This window comes from Toxotes jaculatrix, chromosome 1 (genome assembly GCF_017976425.1).
Source record: "Toxotes jaculatrix isolate fToxJac2 chromosome 1, fToxJac2.pri, whole genome shotgun sequence".
In the NCBI taxonomy this organism is placed as follows: Eukaryota; Metazoa; Chordata; class Actinopteri; family Toxotidae; genus Toxotes; species Toxotes jaculatrix.
Window position 1 is genome coordinate 31,319,945 of NC_054394.1, and position 17,237 is coordinate 31,337,181.

The 17,237-nt window shown below is 45.1% G+C and overlaps 1 protein-coding gene across 1 annotated transcript in view; it reads right to left on the reverse strand.

The window, feature by feature from the left end:
* Nucleotides 1–17,237, reverse strand: part of LOC121184311 (SH3 and multiple ankyrin repeat domains protein 2-like) — a 149,420-nt gene that overhangs the window by 40,867 nt on the left and 91,316 nt on the right. Inside the window, exons 12-16 of the mRNA XM_041041920.1 lie at nt 15,358–15,497; nt 13,431–13,544; nt 9,314–9,395; nt 3,593–3,675; nt 735–859 (exon numbers count right to left, since the gene is read on the reverse strand). Of these exons, the coding sequence (XP_040897854.1) occupies nt 735–859; nt 3,593–3,675; nt 9,314–9,395; nt 13,431–13,544; nt 15,358–15,497 (544 nt within the window). The remainder of the gene's footprint in view (nt 1–734; nt 860–3,592; nt 3,676–9,313; nt 9,396–13,430; nt 13,545–15,357; nt 15,498–17,237) is intronic.

Consider the following 17,237-nt stretch of genomic DNA (forward strand, 5'->3'; position numbering starts at 1 on the left):
CTCTTGAAACAAACATTTGAAACATACCACATTCATTAATCAGCCACATTCAGGGCGACTAACCTAACACACCACGATCAAAGCTGCTTTCCGGAGTGAAACTAGTTCAACAGCCTAAACAGACCTGACAGGCCTCAGGACCCCCCCCGTCCCCGGACTCTGTTCATCCCATCACAACATCTACACTCTGCAGACTTCAACATGTTCTGCTGTGGCCACGAGTCACTATCCCGGTCAGAGGAGGCCGGAGTCAGCTGCTGCTGCAACTGCATGCAAACCGATGATTTCACAGTGAAGTGGCTGCTTCAGACAAAGGGGGGTCTCGTTCAAAAGCACTAGACGATTATGACAAAATCTCACTCTGACAAATTTCTTCAACAGCCACATGAAAGTGAGCAGAAAAAGCCTCAGGATGATTCTGTGAACTCAGCACATGAACCAGCGTTTGGTTACTGATGTGCACATTTGGATTCAGGCCAAAGTAACAGGATACAGCTACTGTAAAGTTTATGTTACAGCTGACACCAGTATCCTGAGCTCAGCATCCCACACGAGTGTGAAAGTAAAATCCAACAACTGAAACCAGAATTTTACCAGTGTTAAGAAGCAAAAACCTATTTTATACATTAAATTAAATTTCATCAGGATCAAATAAAAGCTGAGCTCTCCACATTTACCACATCACGCTGCACCAGGAAAAAGGAAAACTTTTTGAAAAACGGAGGCGCTCTTACCTCGATGAGGAAGTCCCCCGTTCTGAGTCCGGCCTGCCATGCCACTCCTCCTTCGTCCACCGACTCCAGGTACTGCAGGGCGGGGAAGGCAGGCGTGGGAGTAAACTCCTCAATGGGTGTATCCGCTGCACAGTGAGGGGTGGGGGGAGGCAGAGGTGGAGCGGTTTAGGAAAAAGCAAACTGAACCACAGTCATAACACAGAACATGAGACGCTGTCAGAGAAGAAAGAGTAAGATCTGACGATGAAACAATGACAACTCGAGTTTAAAGGAAAATACTTTGACACGTCAAACACGGGTGCAGTTCATTACTTTAGTGATGGCTGCAGTCTGTTTACACTTCACCTGTTTGCAGTCTCACCTGTGCTTTTCTTAATATGACAAGTCAAAATGTCTGAGGTGGAAATGATCCCTTTGTCCTCTGTGTGTAACGCTCAGAGACAGTTAGCCTAGCTTAGCACAAAGGTCTGGTGCACAAAGGTTCATGTCCTCACTCCAAACTATGCAAGTGTCAACAAACCAGCAGCAAAATGGCTGCTCAGCCGCCGCCGCCGCAGGAAGTGTCATCACAATAAAATCCAATATTAACTGTAATACATTCAGTTCAGCTAATTAAAAATTAACCAGCCACTGTTTGCATCTCAGTTTCACTTGTTAATGAACTGCGACAAACATGAAAACACAATAGCTGATTTAGCCTATTAATACAGTGCGACTCCCTCGTATTACAACACAGTGGAGCAGTGGGAATAACCATCCTTTAATAATGAATATACCAACGCTCCTCAGCCAGGATTACATGTGAAAGCACGAGTGACCAGGTTCTCAGAGAACACGAGACAACACGTAAATAATATGTAAATACGACAGATTTGGATTTGAAGGCTTTTATGAACTTTTCTTTGTAAACAACATAAACATAGTTTTATTAGAGAAACTTAACAGGATTAAGGACATTCGCTGTGTCTGACTCTGGGTTTGTTGATAACATGAGAATAAGCCTGTTTGACAAACTGTGTTGCTTTAAACAATAAAATAAATGTTAATTATTCAAAGCAGGGCTGTGGTGCCACTCTAGGAAAACGCTGTCTTCTGTACTTTGTGGGATTTTCTTTTTTTTTTTGCATCAAAGAAAAGCAGAAGGAAACTGTTTACTTCTTCGGGCCGGGCATCATTTGAAAACTTCCGATAGCTTGGTTTTGGAGACTGTACCAAAATAATTCATTTCCGAACACAACCAGCCTCAGTGTTTGAAAAGATCAGATGAAAACTCATGAAAATAGAAGGAACAATGACATGAATAAATATAGTTATAGTGTTAAACTGTGCCACAGATCCGACGAACACTTCAGACCAGCACAGGAAACAGATGCACACTGAACACAGAACATTATGTTTATTAGTGATCTTTGTGGTGCTGTGGTTCCCTTTAATGTCTTAACTTTTCACAAACAGTTCATGTAGCCTGTACTGTACTACCGCTCCACTCTCCCCACACATGGCTGCAGCCCGCCCGCCCTCCCTCTCCTGCTCTCGGGGAGGTTAAAAAATATTGCGGCGGGGAGAAACCAGTGGTGACAAGTGACACTTCCTATAACTCATCCTCCTACTGGAAGACACTGGTTTTCATGAGGGTATTTACATGATGGTGATGACTGTGTTTCTTTAGGTGTCTGCCTGCGTGTGTGACACAGAGACAGAGAGAGAGACAGACAGGCAGAGAGTAAAAAAACAGCAGAAACGCAGAGAGGAAAAGAGGATGTAAGCTTATGTGACAGCTCCGGCATCAGTGCATGTTTGTGTGTGTGTGTGTGTGTGTCTGTGTGTGTGTCTGTGTGTTCACCCCCATGCAGGATAAGCTCGGCTGGGTCAGTTCCCCGGGGTGATAGCAGTGTGTGTCAGAATGACTAGAACATTCCTCTTGTTTTTCAAGCCAAATCCCTCTTTCCTCTCCCTCCATGTCATCCCCTCTCTCCATCTCTGCCTCCCCCTCTCTCTCCCTCTGTATGTGTCTTAAAAAAAAAAAAAGGGAACATGCACACACTAAATTTACCTCTCCACAGTAACCGTGGCGTAGACCAATCGAACTGCACAGCACAGTTGTGGAATGTAACGTGGATTATGACATGGCGAGAATCGTCATAGAAACCGACGCAGCAGCTCAAACTCGGCTATTTTTAGAGCCAATCTCGTGGCCTGGTGAAATATCAAACTGCCTGGATAGGCCACTCATATCACAACAACTCATGATGTGGTGGGAAGAGGCAGGTGACGGTGGGCGCCGCGAGACAGGTACACGTCAAACATCAACCGAGAAACAAAAAAAAAAAGGATTTCTTCCTGCCTTTAACTACTGATGTCATATTACAAATGTTTCTGCCCTGGAGACTGGAAAGTATCACACACAAACATAAATATACACATAAATAAACATAAATATAAAAGAGGGGGCAGGTTTGGGTGGGTTGCCATCAGCTGCATGCCATCACAACTTGACTGCTCTGTGTGTGTGTGTGTTGCCTTATGTGCACAGGCCTTTAGGGGAGGTCACAAAGTTACATTCAATTTTTTATAGCAGAACTTATTTGCATATTTTTGTGGGCTTTTGCTGAGTGGAGCGGGTGGAGTGGGGGGGACAGCATCTCTCCACGTACTGTCTCACACATAAAGACTGATGAGACTAACAAGAGACAAACTGCACATACAAATGCACAGCGCAGTATTTTGCAGGTAAATGAGGTGTAACGTGTCAGCCTCGGTGGTGTGTGTCCGTCTAACGATTAAACGGATGGATGGCAGTTGTTTTGGCACAAAGACACAAACGGAACAATAAAAGCACATAAAGTAAACGTTCCTACCTTTCGCTCCTCGCAGGACGAAGCCGAATCCCTCATTCTCCTTTTTCTGGAGCACCACCGTCTTCTCGTCCACCACGCAGTCACTGTGGAGGAGATGCCGAGCAGAGCGCCCGTTAGCACAGCCCATCATCCGCAGCATGGCCACGGACGCCCTGCCCGAGTGGAGGTTCATGCTGCTGGAGGAGAGCTAGTCCGGCCAGGGCAGGGCAGGGCAACCCCGACCCCACCCCACCACCACCGCCGCCGCCTCCTCCTCCTCCTCTCGCCGGCCTCTGTCTCTATCAAACGGTATGACAGCGGCCCCGGCAGCCCGGCGACAGCATCTCCAGAAAAGAGACGACCCGAAAAAAAAAAAAAAAAAAAGAGGGAGACGACGACGGAAGAGACGCGCCTCCCTTCCCTCCCTGCTGCTCCCCTGACGCCGCCGCAGCTGCAGCCTGTCAGCCGCCTCTTCTGCGCGGAGACGCGGGGTCGGCAGCGCGGTTACCCCCGCCGCCGCTGCTGCTGCGGAGGCTCCGGCCGGCGGTGTGGGAGAGCTGCGCCGTCGAGGAGAAGCGACATCGGGCTGGTGGCGCTAGCGGCTAATGGCTCATGATGAGGCGGGGAGGAAAGCTGAAGCTCGCCGGGTTGGGGGGTGGAGGGAGAGAGCGCGAGAGGGAGGGAGCAGCAGAGTCTCGGTGTGGATGGATGTCTAAGGTGCGCTCTGCTCCGCAATGTGCGATCACCGCTACAGAACCGACTGATGGGGAGGGTGTGTGTGTGTGTGTGTGTGTGTGTGTGTGTGTGTGTGTGTGTGTGTGTGTGTTATTTTTTATTGAGAGAGAATGAGGGGAGTAGGTGGGTGACCAGCCATGGAAAAGGGTGATGGCAGGGTGTCAAAGGTCCCGATGTGTTCCTAACTGATGACTGACTAATCGACCGATTGATGGACTGACTGATTGATTATCCCGCTGACATCTTGCTGTTTGACATTTCTCTTGTCCTTTGTGCCCCAATCAGTCTGATCTCTTCCTTTTGTGAAAGATTTTATTCAAATCAATCTATTTTATTCCTTTAGTGAAAAAGTTTTCTTAAAGTTAAACAGCAGCTTTCATCCCAACAGCCGTCACCTTCACCAAACTCACAAAAAGAAATTCAAATCATAATCGAAGTATTATTGGATACCACAGAAGGTAAGAGAAGCTTGTAGCTTTTCTAATATGGTATAAGTGGAGATATGTGACTAGAGACTGTGTGTTTGCGTGACTGGATTTGCTTCCAAGCCCAAGGGCAAAAAGTTTGGGGCCTTTGGGGGATCATGGGTATTTGGGGTTGGTAATCCAGCCTTGTCTGTTTGAACTGCTCCACCCATTCTGACACCAAATGTCGAGACATAACTAATAACTCGGATCAGATTCAGGGACATGAAAAGGTTGATAATCTCCTGAGTTCGTCTCTTCATCACTGTCACTGACAGAAATGGACACAACTGTGCAGACGATGCCTGCGGCTGCAGCCTGAAATACATACCTCACAGAACACCTATGAAATTATGTCTCCCCTTTCCTTCAGTGAAGAGGGACAGCAGCTGTGGTTGGCCGTCCTAACCTACACCGCTGCAGCTGCGGTTGTGTTTTTGAGGAATACTCCATATGGTGACGTAGCTTCTCTACTGCAACAGCAGGATTACTCCAGCCTGAAAAGCAGCTCTTTGACTCAGCAGTAAACTCTGTGATCCGACGTCTTCTCATGGCTCTGAATATTTTAACGACAACCCTGTTTTTTTGTTTTTTTTTTACCCATCTTCTGGAATGTGCAAGCATGAAATGGTACGTTCCACCTCTCATTTCCCGCAGGCCTGGGCTGCTGAGACTGACTGGTGTCATCTGGGTTGTGAAGCGGAGCTGACCATGAAACCGTTGGGGAGAGGTGCTACAGAAAGGCCAGGCCTGAGGTGTTTGCTGTATGGGTGCATCATTCAGCTTACATTAGGTGCCAGGATTAAACTGAATAGACACGTGGGATGAGAGAGAGAAAAAGACGGAGAGAGGGGAGAATAAAGGAGAGAGAGAGGCGCAACTGCCATCCTAGCAACAGTTCCCTTAGCAACACAATCTGTCTAGAGAGGAAGGAGGCCTGCACTGCTGACACACTGAAGATTATCTCCCAGCATTCCCTTACACACACTCACACACATCCTCTGGCCCATAGTGGGCGGCCACTGGTAATCACACCTTGATCACCCAAATCTGACACGGTGGCCGCTTCGATAGGTCACTGCACCGCAGCGTGCAGAGAGGGGCCTGACAGTTTATCAAAGGTGTCGCCGTGTTCGACAGGCGAGGAGAGGGGGACAACAGGCTGAGGCCGCCTCATCAAAACAAAGCGGAGCATGCAGGATGTGGGACATGCTGCTCGACAGGCTGTATGGGATGAAGTGCAGGCTTACCCCAGGGAGCACGCTGTCTCAATCTGGGCTCCACCGTGGGAGTCCACAGTGTATTTATAGTCTGGAGGAGAGCTTCTGTATGCAATCCAATGGGTTTGTTTGTCAGACATTCGCCTCCTGCTGCCCACGTGTAACTTTTTACTGGAGTTTGAAGGTCGTCGTCGGAGACAGTGCTCAAACTCTTCTGCTGCATAAGTGGTGGCCAGTGGAGAAAGTGGTGCAAGCTAAACTGTCCGTCTAAGGACTTCTGACCTTTTGGTGGCATGCTTTGAATGTGGCAGGGTACTCTCAGTCACCCGCTCATTCCTCTGCATGCATCCATTTGTCCCATGTGACTCTACAATCACTCCTTCTCAGGCACCAGCATCATCAGCATTTTACGTTAGACACCAGGGAGCTGATGCATCACGAACAAAAACCCACATCTGGGTTTCCTCCCTCCGCATCTCGCCCTGCTGCAGCCTCAGTCAGCAAGGAGGGAACTGTCTGTCCACAAGTCAGATTTGAAGCATAATGGAAAACAACTACCTCTGTGTGAAACCTTGAACTGTCAAGTCAAGCTTTTAGTCTTACGATCATCAGGACACGCAGCGTTGGAGAGTCAGAGAAAACACAGGCTAACATTTTTACAGCAGAATATTTCTGCAACACGGAGAAAAATACAGGCCCACTTTCATTTTATGACTAAAACTTTGTTCTGATGAGATCTTTCCATGTTGGAAAGAAGTGATTGTGATCTCATTTTCCAACCAAACTGACTCTTCTTCCATTTCCTGTATGTGAACAGTTGGTTCTGTGGAGCGACTAATTCTCCATTACGCTACCGGGATGGTCAGCGTTGTCTCGGTGATACCTACAGTTCAGTTTACGTCTCTTTTTAATCTGAGTGGAGATCAAACTGCTCCTTGGCTCCTCCAGCCCATAAACACACAGACCAGGAAAGTTCCTGCCTCATGCAAAATGTAAGGGCACCCTGTGCCATTTAAAAAACAATTATGAATCTTTAAAGAGCAAAGGAAGAACTTGATGTGATGTGAGTGCCTTGAAAAAGTCAGCATTCCAAAAAAAATCAACATTGCTATATTTCAATATCTGAGGCAGAGAAAAAACATTAGCTGTGATGTAGTTTGTTCTATTAGGACGCACAAAATTGAAATCGTCAAAGCTCAGCCTAAATCCAGGTTCAAGCTTCATTTCCAGCTGACATTTCCCCTGGATCTTTAATTTCACATGGGTCTTTTGTCTTCACCACAATTCACATTTGGCCAACCAGCCTTCGTTACTGCGCTGGGTGGGACATGGTTCACCTTGACCCACATTGGACACTTCCTGAAAAAAACACCTTCCAGCGTGTTCGCTGAGTCCTGCCAGAGGAAATCCAGCAGAGTAATGAGGGAAATGTCACACTGTCCTTCACAGGCTCATCATCACACACATCTCCACAATTTACATATGACGACACCGGCCTGCTGTTTTGTCTTACAGCGTATAAACAGATGAGCAGTGTTCACTAGTTATTGATAATCTCTCCCATCCTGTTAAGGTGAATTCGATATCTGAGCACGTTTGCTATTTTTAATCATCCACAGGATCTGCCAAAATAGCAGTCTTGAATTTAATCACCATGTTGTTTCAGGCCTGGGCGGACTTCAGATGCATTGCCATCTTGTGAAAGTCTGTCAGAGCCTTCCATTAGCTGATGAAAGGCTGTCAACATGTGAGGTGAGAATCATAAAAAAGGGCTGAATGTGGCACAGACAAATACGTTAGAGCTGCTCGTCAGATGCAAAAAGCTTTGTTTATTTCCACCAGGTGACAAAAATGGAAGTAGTACTACCACTGTGTAAAAGCGCTGTGTTACAAGTCCTCCATTTGAAATTTCACTTAACTAAAAGTATAAAAGTGTAAAATATAGAGTATCAAAGGTAAACTTGCCCTTGGCAAAGTGTTATATTATTATATATATTATATTAATGGATAATTTGTTTATACAATTTTATTTTATTATGTTTTTGTTAACAGTTAAATCAATAATGATATTTTATATTATCAGATATTTTGTGTATAAAAACCAACGTAGTGAAGCAGAAGCATGAAGTAGTAAATAAAAATGGAACCCATACTTTAAAACTGTCCTCACATACAATAACTTTCATTTACTTTACTACAGTCACTTTCTACAACTGTAAGAAGTGAAGAAGTGAAATTTAAGAAAGGACTTTTTTCAGTTCATTTCATGTTTTGTCACCTTGTGGATGCAGAGTCACTGTTTTTTAATCCAAACAGAAGCAACGTGTTTTGCTGCAGATTAATCAGTATTGATGAGAAACATCAGCTTAATCTAATACTATCATTAACTGTTATAGGTAAATGAGAATTACAGCATAATTAAATTTTTAACAGTGGACAAACATGGCCGCTCTGCCTGTGAGTGGCAGCACAATGTTTGTCTCTTATTAATGCAAATTTTACAAGTTTACAAACATTTAATTCTGAAATTCTCTGTGATTCTGCGGCTGCAGCGTCTCTCCCTCCAGCACAGGCTGAGGACGATGGCCGTTCCCCTGTATGGGCTCAAACCACTGCACATGTTCTGCTATGAAAACCGCTGCATGCCTGATGGCGCTGGACAGATGACCTGGAGCGATCAAACTGCCCACAGCTCATTCATATTCATGTTCCCTGCAAGGACGTTCGGCTCACCTGTGTGATTGATTCTGCTAAACAGGACGATGGAGAACATACTCAAAGCTGAATGTATCTCAGCTCTCTCACACACACACACACACAACCAGAGGAGCACACATCTATCCTCGTCTCTAATAAAGCTTGTACTGAAGCAGATGCGACAGCAGAGAATAGAAGAAAAGAGTGGAGCAGAATAACTTGAGAGCAGAAGACGGTGGAAACCTTGGGATTCAACGTCAGGTAGCATTAGACAGGACTTTTCACTTAGCTGAAAGGACACGGCTGCATCTTAAATCCTCTTTCTTTTTTTCTGAAGAACAGAGGAAACGTTTCTATCACGAGTTGACTGAAGACTGTAAACTGAACAGCTCGGTAGAGAAACGGCAGATCAGTACGTACATTTTGTATTTGTGTGTAGATTTCATTGAACCTAAGAGACTGAAAATATTTCGACTACAAACTGTCTCCTGAAATAAAAAAATCTTCGGTCATTCAAAAGGTTATGAGTTGTTCTTGACTTTTTTTATATGCATACTCTAGCAGTTCTATGCAGTTCAGTGGCTTTTGCATCATATGAAATAAAGCATGTGTGTGTGAGGTTGTACCTGGAGGCATCAAAGCTGTCGTAGGAGCCCACAGTGTAGTGTCTGAAGAGCTTCCGTCTGTCGGCGCGGTCCGCTCGGGAATCTGCAAAATCACAGCAGAGTGAGATCAGTGTTCACATCCCAGTCTAACCAGTGCCATCAGTTTAGAAATGGGTCAATGTGGACACGGACAGTTTAACTGTTACCCCCCCCGCCCCCCCCAGCAGAGACACTGTCACTGTCTCTGCTGCATCTTCAGGATCCAATCAAATGACACATCAGGACGTTCGAACACAGGGTTAGAAATGTGAAACCCACTGTGGCCTCCAGTATCAGGGTCCGACCATCCTCCTCTGAGCAGGCGGTGAACAGTGGTTTTATCGCAGGTTTTACCTGAGTACAGGAATGTGTCACTAGTGGTTGAAGGGAGCAAAGTTTTGTGCCAGAAAACCAAAACAATGAGCTGGAAGACGGTAAAACGCTGCACAGTTTGGTGATAATTCTCTTCAGCTTTGTTGCTACACGCAGCATCTTTCACACACAGTCATCTGATGCATGTGAATATGAAAATGTCTTGATTACGTGACCTTGAAAATCAATGAGCCGCAGCTGAACAGTGACCAGACACAGACGTGTCCTCTAACACTGGCTAATGAACGGAGAAATTAGACACTTGACCGTTTAACTTTCTGATCCAAAAACTGTTTGTAACATCATGAATTCATGATCCATTTGATCAGATGTTGTATCGTTACGGTGAATTAGACCCTTCAGTTCCTTCATCTGGTTTTTACTTAACGGGGAGAACTATTAACTCTAAACAGTAAACTACATATTTTCATAGACTGAAGAAACACTGTCAAAACAGATTTCAATGTGTATAAAGAAAACTGCCCTGTAGACACACACACGCCCTCGACAGAGAAGATTCCTCCCATCTCAGCCTGTCTCATCTATTCGTCCCATTCAGCACCATCTCCTCCCCCCTTTCTCTCCCCCTCTGTCCTTCCTTCACATACTCTCTCACACCAGCTGTCACACTTTCACAGAAACTCCATCTCCTCTGATCCGGCTTAGATCTTGTCATCTTTGCAGGAACATTTTTTTTTCTCCCCCCTGATTCTCTGTCCACAGTGTCAGATTGGAGGAGTGAGGATGTAGATGATTAAAAAAAAAAGAGGTTGTGGCTCTGTTTTTTTTTTTACAGAACAAAAGGAGGAGAAGAGAGAAAACATAATAAATGTGTATGAAAAAAAGAAGAAGAGGAATAGAGAGAGACAGAGAGAGAGAATAGTATATTCACAACATGGTCACACTCCATAGCAACTGCTGTCTGACTGCGGCCAGCTGGTTTCTATGGTCACAGATCAATACAGATGGTGCATGCATGGTGTGTGTGCGTGTGTGTGAGTGTGTGTGTATATGCATAACTAAACGTGAACATAAAGTATTCATATCTGTATGTTGTGTGAAAATATGCATGCTACACTGCATCTGTATTTCTTCTTTCAGTGTGTGTGTGTGTGAGTGTGTGTGCGTGTGTGTGTGTGTGTGTGTGTGTGTGTGTGTGTGTGTGTGTGTGTGTGTGTGTGTGTGTGTGTGTGTGTGTGTGTGCGCGTGCAGGAATGTATTCTGTGGGGCATCTGGTCCTCCCTGGGTTTCTTCCAGGTCTCTTTTTTTTCCCGTCCTCGCTTCCTTTACTCGTATATACAGCACGAGGGAGCGATGCGAGAATGAGATGGAGGAACTGATGCAACACGTATTTGCCAAATGGGACATTAGTTGGATTCGTCCTCATTCTGAAACATCATTACCTGGAGTGTGATTTGCCTCACAGCTGTATCACCTGTCAGTGGAACTGTAATGGATGGCTCTGTACGGTTTTATTGTCTCAGCCTTGTTTGGCTCAGATCATGTGATTTTCTGTTTTTATAATCACTACAATCTTCCTCCAGTTTTAAAACGTCGTACCTGTGAGTTCTGTTGGTTTTATTCTGTCACCTGTGCTTTTCCTCACTCTGCAGGTATCTGACTCCAGAGCTGCTGATATCACCGCTGCTGTTATTATTAAAAAGTATCACCATTATTATTATTATTATTATTATCACAGGTCTGACAGTGCTTGGACATAACATGATTTACAGCTGGTCTCTCTCTTCTGCTGGTTTCTCTATAATAACATCAGGTCTTTACATGAGATAATGGATGTGATGATTTGTTTCTATTTAAATAAAACTGAACTGAACTGAACTGAAGTGAAAAAATATGAAAAGTCTAAATAATTTTTAAATGAAGAGACCTTCTCTTCTCGTTTATGGTCAAACTTCTCTGGGGGGGGGTAGGGATGTGTTGGGGGACAAATCTTCGCTATGGTCCTGTGAACATAGTGGTGGAGACAGTGGGTCACCAGTGTGGGACGTAAAAACCAGTGGTACTTTGATGACTTACGATGATGAACAGCATCTTCCTGCAGCTTTAAAACATCTGCACAGTATCTCTTGAAGTGTCCTGTCATCGCAGTCTGCTTTATTTCTGCAGCATGTTGGGCAGTAATCAGGAAATCAGATTAATCTATTTCCCCTTTCATCTCAGCCTCTCAAAATAAAGACTTGGCTGGAGAGCCAGGTGCTGCTGTGGTCTACTTTCACTATCAGCTCAGTTACACGTAGAAAAGAATTCACCTAAATCTGCAGCACTTGCTTTTTGGTCTGAGAGGCCGGTAACCCCTGACAGCTGCGTGTGAGCGTGTGTGTGTCTGTGGACGCGGTGAGTTTTCTTGTGTGTCTCCCATACAAAGCTCCTCAACTGCTCCGAAGAGTCCAAACCTGAACCCTAACAAAGCGTGTCTAAGCAGGGCTTAATCCTTCTGCATCACATCTATTGAATTAGAGGGATTAGAAGCTAAAGGTGTTTAAGTTAAATCAGCATGTTTGTGTGTGTGTGTGTGTGTATAACAGATACAGAGGATAACTATATGAACCGTGCATGCAGAGGTCATATTTTTGACTGTAGAGGTTTCCTCATGCACCTCCTCCCTGCAGCTCCGTGCTAAATGCACAGACATGACAGTGATATCAAACTTTTCATCGGTTCCTTTAAAAATGAACGTTTGGTGAATGGATATCAGAGGAGAGCTGGATGATACGTGGAGGGTGAACCCAGATAAAAACTATGGCTCAGACCAAACTACCGCTCCAACGACAGCACGTCAACCGCTCGGCTTCATACAGACCGTTCACCGCCCGCCTGATCGCAGCGCACACACTCAGGCTCGGCCTTCGCCGAGGCTGCCTCTGAACGGGTCTTTGCAAGCCACCATACTGTGCTCCCATTTTCTGACAGGCTTTCTTTGCAGGCAGACCTGGGGGCAATTTGGAAGAGGTACAGTGTGAGAGGAGCTCCCTGTGCCAACGGCCTGGGGTTAGGCTTTAAAATAAGCCACCCAGAAGAAGGCAAACAGCCAGAGAGAGAGAGAAGAACTAGTTGCTCCCCATCTGCCTCTGTCATTGCTGACATACTCCTAAGAGCAGGGGAGACTAAGGGAGCGGGTGGGTGTAGGGAGTTGACTCCAGCTACACTGTACTTTGTGATAATGTCAATAATTAAAGACTGTCAGAGAATAGAATACTGGAGGATGAAAAAAATTGTGGACCGAGGAAGAGACTAGGACAGACGGAAGAAAGACGGGTCTTTTCTAGAGTCTGCTCCCTGTCACAGACGTACGGACACAGCACAGCACAGAGAGGACGGCAGCAGCAGCAGCAGAGAATCCAAGGACAAGGAAAAATGTGCTGTTCATGGAGGTGGAGGTGGGGGGTGGAGCGTGCGTGATATGTTCATTAGCTTGCACCCAGAGGACATCAGAGCACAGCTGAGTTAGCAGGCCAATGTAGCGCTTAGCTTTGTGCACCACAGCCTGGGGAGACAGAAAGAGACTGGGAGACACATGCAGCTCATGCACTGGAGAAAAAGGAGCCACGTGCCATCACACTGCCTCAGGAACCTGCAGCGTTTAGCCTTAGCTTCTGTTCTTTGTAGCCCACCCCCCTCAAAACTGGGTGATGACACGCAGTACGTGTCCTACATAAGTCAATGTCCCACCTCCAACCGCCACACAGCCCCAAGTGATCAGACTTACAGCTCCTCTCGTCGGTGGCCTTGGCCGGGATCTCCTCCACACAGTCGGCTGGAAACCAGCCCATCTGGCCACGGGCGCTGCCCTCCCAGAAACCCCCCTCTCCGATGCTCAGAACTGGACCGGGCGGGGGAGGGGAGGGGAGGGTGGGGGAGAAAAATGACATTGGTTTCACAAAATGAAAGAAGAGAACAGTGCGTCCACAGAGATCATTTAAACTTCATTTAAATGCCACATTTGAACAGTAAGTAGTACAACACTAAGGCAAAGAAATCTGCTTAGACCAAACTGAGGCTGACAAAACCCAGAGTCCTGTGATCAGAGTCAGAAACATGAGAAGCTGTTAGGAGCTTAACACACTGAAGTACACGAATGAGACAATATTCATCATCATAAAATGATAAACAGGACAAACTATTAACAAAATGTGACGGTCGACAAGCTCACAAAGAATCTTACAAAGACACTTCTCCTCCAAAAACCCAAATCAGTTTGTGTGAGGACTTTGAGGGTTTGTGGTCAAATAAGGAAAACTGTCTTTGGTCTTTTTCAGTTAGGATGCTGTGTCTACATTTTCCACTGAAACCAAAGACAAAGTATTTAGAATTGTGAGAATGATGAAACCCGACAACATGTACCTGCAGATTTGGAATCATGAAGGATTTTGTTTCATTCCAATTTTAACTCGTTGTCATTACCTTTAAAGATGAAGAAACAATCTTACTCCACAGTCGGTATCACATTCAGTGTTCTCTGTATCATCTTGTTCCAGCTCTTCACTGAAGCTGTCATCACTCAATGAAATACTCAACACTCCCAAGTTTCTTTATGTCTGCATTAATCCATCAAATAGAAATATTCTAAATGTCTTGTACATAATTTTACAAACGCTTCCTCAGAATTCAGCCTGACACTCTGTATCTGTGGAGACTCTGGGATGTGCAGCAGATTCAAAGTGCGGTTCTGTGCGTTTGAGCTGTGTTTGTCTGCACAGCGTGAGCTGCACTGACTGATCCACAGGTGGATCCGTGACGTTCAGCTTAAAATTACTGTGAGTTTCAAACTGTGAACCTTGTATGTAACGTTTATCACAACTAGCTGAGATGTGTGGATGGTTTATCATAACTAACACAGGGAGGAGACATCTGTGAGACTGCACAGACACTGATCTGTGACACAAAGTTCAGTGATTAAAAATAATTAAGCTCCGTCTAAATGAAGACGGCTCAGTAATAATCTTCCACCTGAGGTTTCTGAGGCTCCAGACATCCTGATGTCTCTGTTTACACATTAACAGCAGCTCAACACAGATGTTGGCATGAAGCGTGTCCTCCTCCATTCCTGAGTCAATAATGAATTTTGTGCCTGTTCATCAAAGCCACAGACCTGTAGAGTATCTGAAACGATCTTCATGTCTGCGGATGAGGAGGATGTTGCTCCTCTGCATCTGCATTTAGACCCTGCAGAGCCCAGGGAGTCATTTTCATCAGATATGGTAATTTGCTGTTTGATTTCCAGTTGTCTCATTTTCAGACACAATCATGAGATGAAGGCAGCAAAGAATCTGCGTCTTTTATGTGCTTTTTGATTTTGGAATTCATCTTGTACAGGAGGACGTTTTATCTTCTCCTCTCTGGTGAAGGTCAGAGGTCAAATGTAACTGAGTACATTTACCCAAGTCATGTACCTGAAAAACAACTGAAGCACTTCCACTTTATTTTGATTTGTGTGTCTGTGCGTGTTCTGTGAGTATTTCTTCAGTGGTGTTGAAACCACTGGTTTGGCTGCAGCGTCACATGTGCTGATAATACACAATGCTAATACTATAACTGGTTATACTGGAGGTCATGGCTGAGATTCTGCTTTTAACCCCTTCAGTGATGACAAAAAAAAAAAAAGCTAAAAGACCAAATAAAGTAAGGTGTCTCACCTTTGACCCTGTCGCTCTTGTAGAGGTTGATCTCGCCCTCAGCCTGAGCGGTGTAAGGACGAACCACCACAAAATGTCGCCCAGGAACCGCGCTGTACAGCTTCCTCCTGGTGCCTACCCCCTCACCATGACTGCTGGGACTGAGACAGAGAACCAGAACAGCACTGGTCAGAACCGAGGTTAAAGAACGATGAGAAAAATAAAGTTTCCGTGTAGTGGGTGCAATAACAGTTTGGTTGAGCTCATGAATTCAGAGTCTGTGGAGCCGCTGAGCAGTTTTCCTGTCACACCTGCTGCTGCATTAGTTGCAAACTCTGCAAAATTATTTTACATGACAATGAAAATGTTTTCTGCTAAAACTAAATTATACACGAGTCACGTAGAAGTTTTTACCTTCACAAAAATGGCATCTTAATAATTAACTGAAATCCTGCTGAAAAGAATCTGTAGAACAGCAGAGAAGCGTGTGTGATGTCGTCATGCAGTGTGAACTTCAGGAGAAACACAGAAGGTTAAACGATTAACAGAGTCTCAGACGACCTGCTGAATAAAAAACCTCCGACGGTCCAGAAAATAAGAAAGGAACATTATGAACTTCCACAAATTAGCATTAACAGCAGAGGCTGTTACAGGTGCTTTGTCATTTTGTCCACCTCCTGCACACACACACACACACACACGCACGCACGCGCACGCACGCACACACACACACACACACACACACACACACTTACAGCCACTCACGCAGGGCTGCACTGTATTCATGCATATGGATAAACTTCCACACACGTGCACGCACGCACGCGCACACACACACACACACACACACACACACACACACACACACACACACACAGACCCATTATGCGGAGGAGACACTCAGAGGCCAGCAGGCACGTGTCTTTCAGCAGTAAGTGGGGCAGAATAGGGGCTGGCTCTGACCCACAGAGCAGCAGTGGCTTCTGGGTAGGAGACAGGACACGCAGCGAACTACCCGCTACTTGGCAACATTAGGAAAATATTAAAATGCAAATTATGACGCCAAGAAACAGGCCACCACTGAATCAGTGTCGTGCACGGAGCTCGGCTCCTGCAGAGACTGTGACTCTGCACCGGTTGTTGAATCTGAATAAACTGGCTGCGTTTACACGTCTGTTTGGAAAAAAATGGTTTAAAAAGCTGCGTCAACACAAAAGAGATCTCCCTCATTCATTCATGGAGCAGAGATGTGACCACAGAGAGGACGACGGTGGAGCAGTAACGAGTCGTAGTGATGTACCTGACATGATGATGTAGCGCCACTTAGTGGTCAACATCCATAACAACACTTACCACGACAGATGGAATGATAGCGTGAGGAAAAAATGCCATCAGAGACCACAGGGATGCAGCTTTTATTCCACGCAAAAATTTTATTGTCATTTCACAATGAGTGAGTCATGAGGATGATGATCAGTAACAGAATAAGATAAAATCAGCAGCTTATTTATAATTTGGTCTGATTAAAAACCTTTAAAAACTGCTGAAATGTTATTGTACATAAATAAATGTGCGTTTGAATTGTCAAATGACTCAGAAATATCAAACTAAGCAGATGCACACATGGACTTCAACTCCTCCTGTCAAATTAAATCAAAATGTGGTGAAAACATAAATGAGGGCATTTGAGATCAGGTCAGAAAAAGATTGAGTCTTTAATATAAGCTTCAAATTAAATCTTTAGCTTCTGAGGTTTTTAACCATGTTCTCGTTTTGGCATCTTGCACACGGAGAGAGACACAAAGAGTCAGGAGTGAGAGATAAAACCACAGCGTAGGAAAAACTAGGAGATTAAAGAGAAAGAAGGGAATGGAGAGCAGGAGCAAGGGATTGAGAGAGAG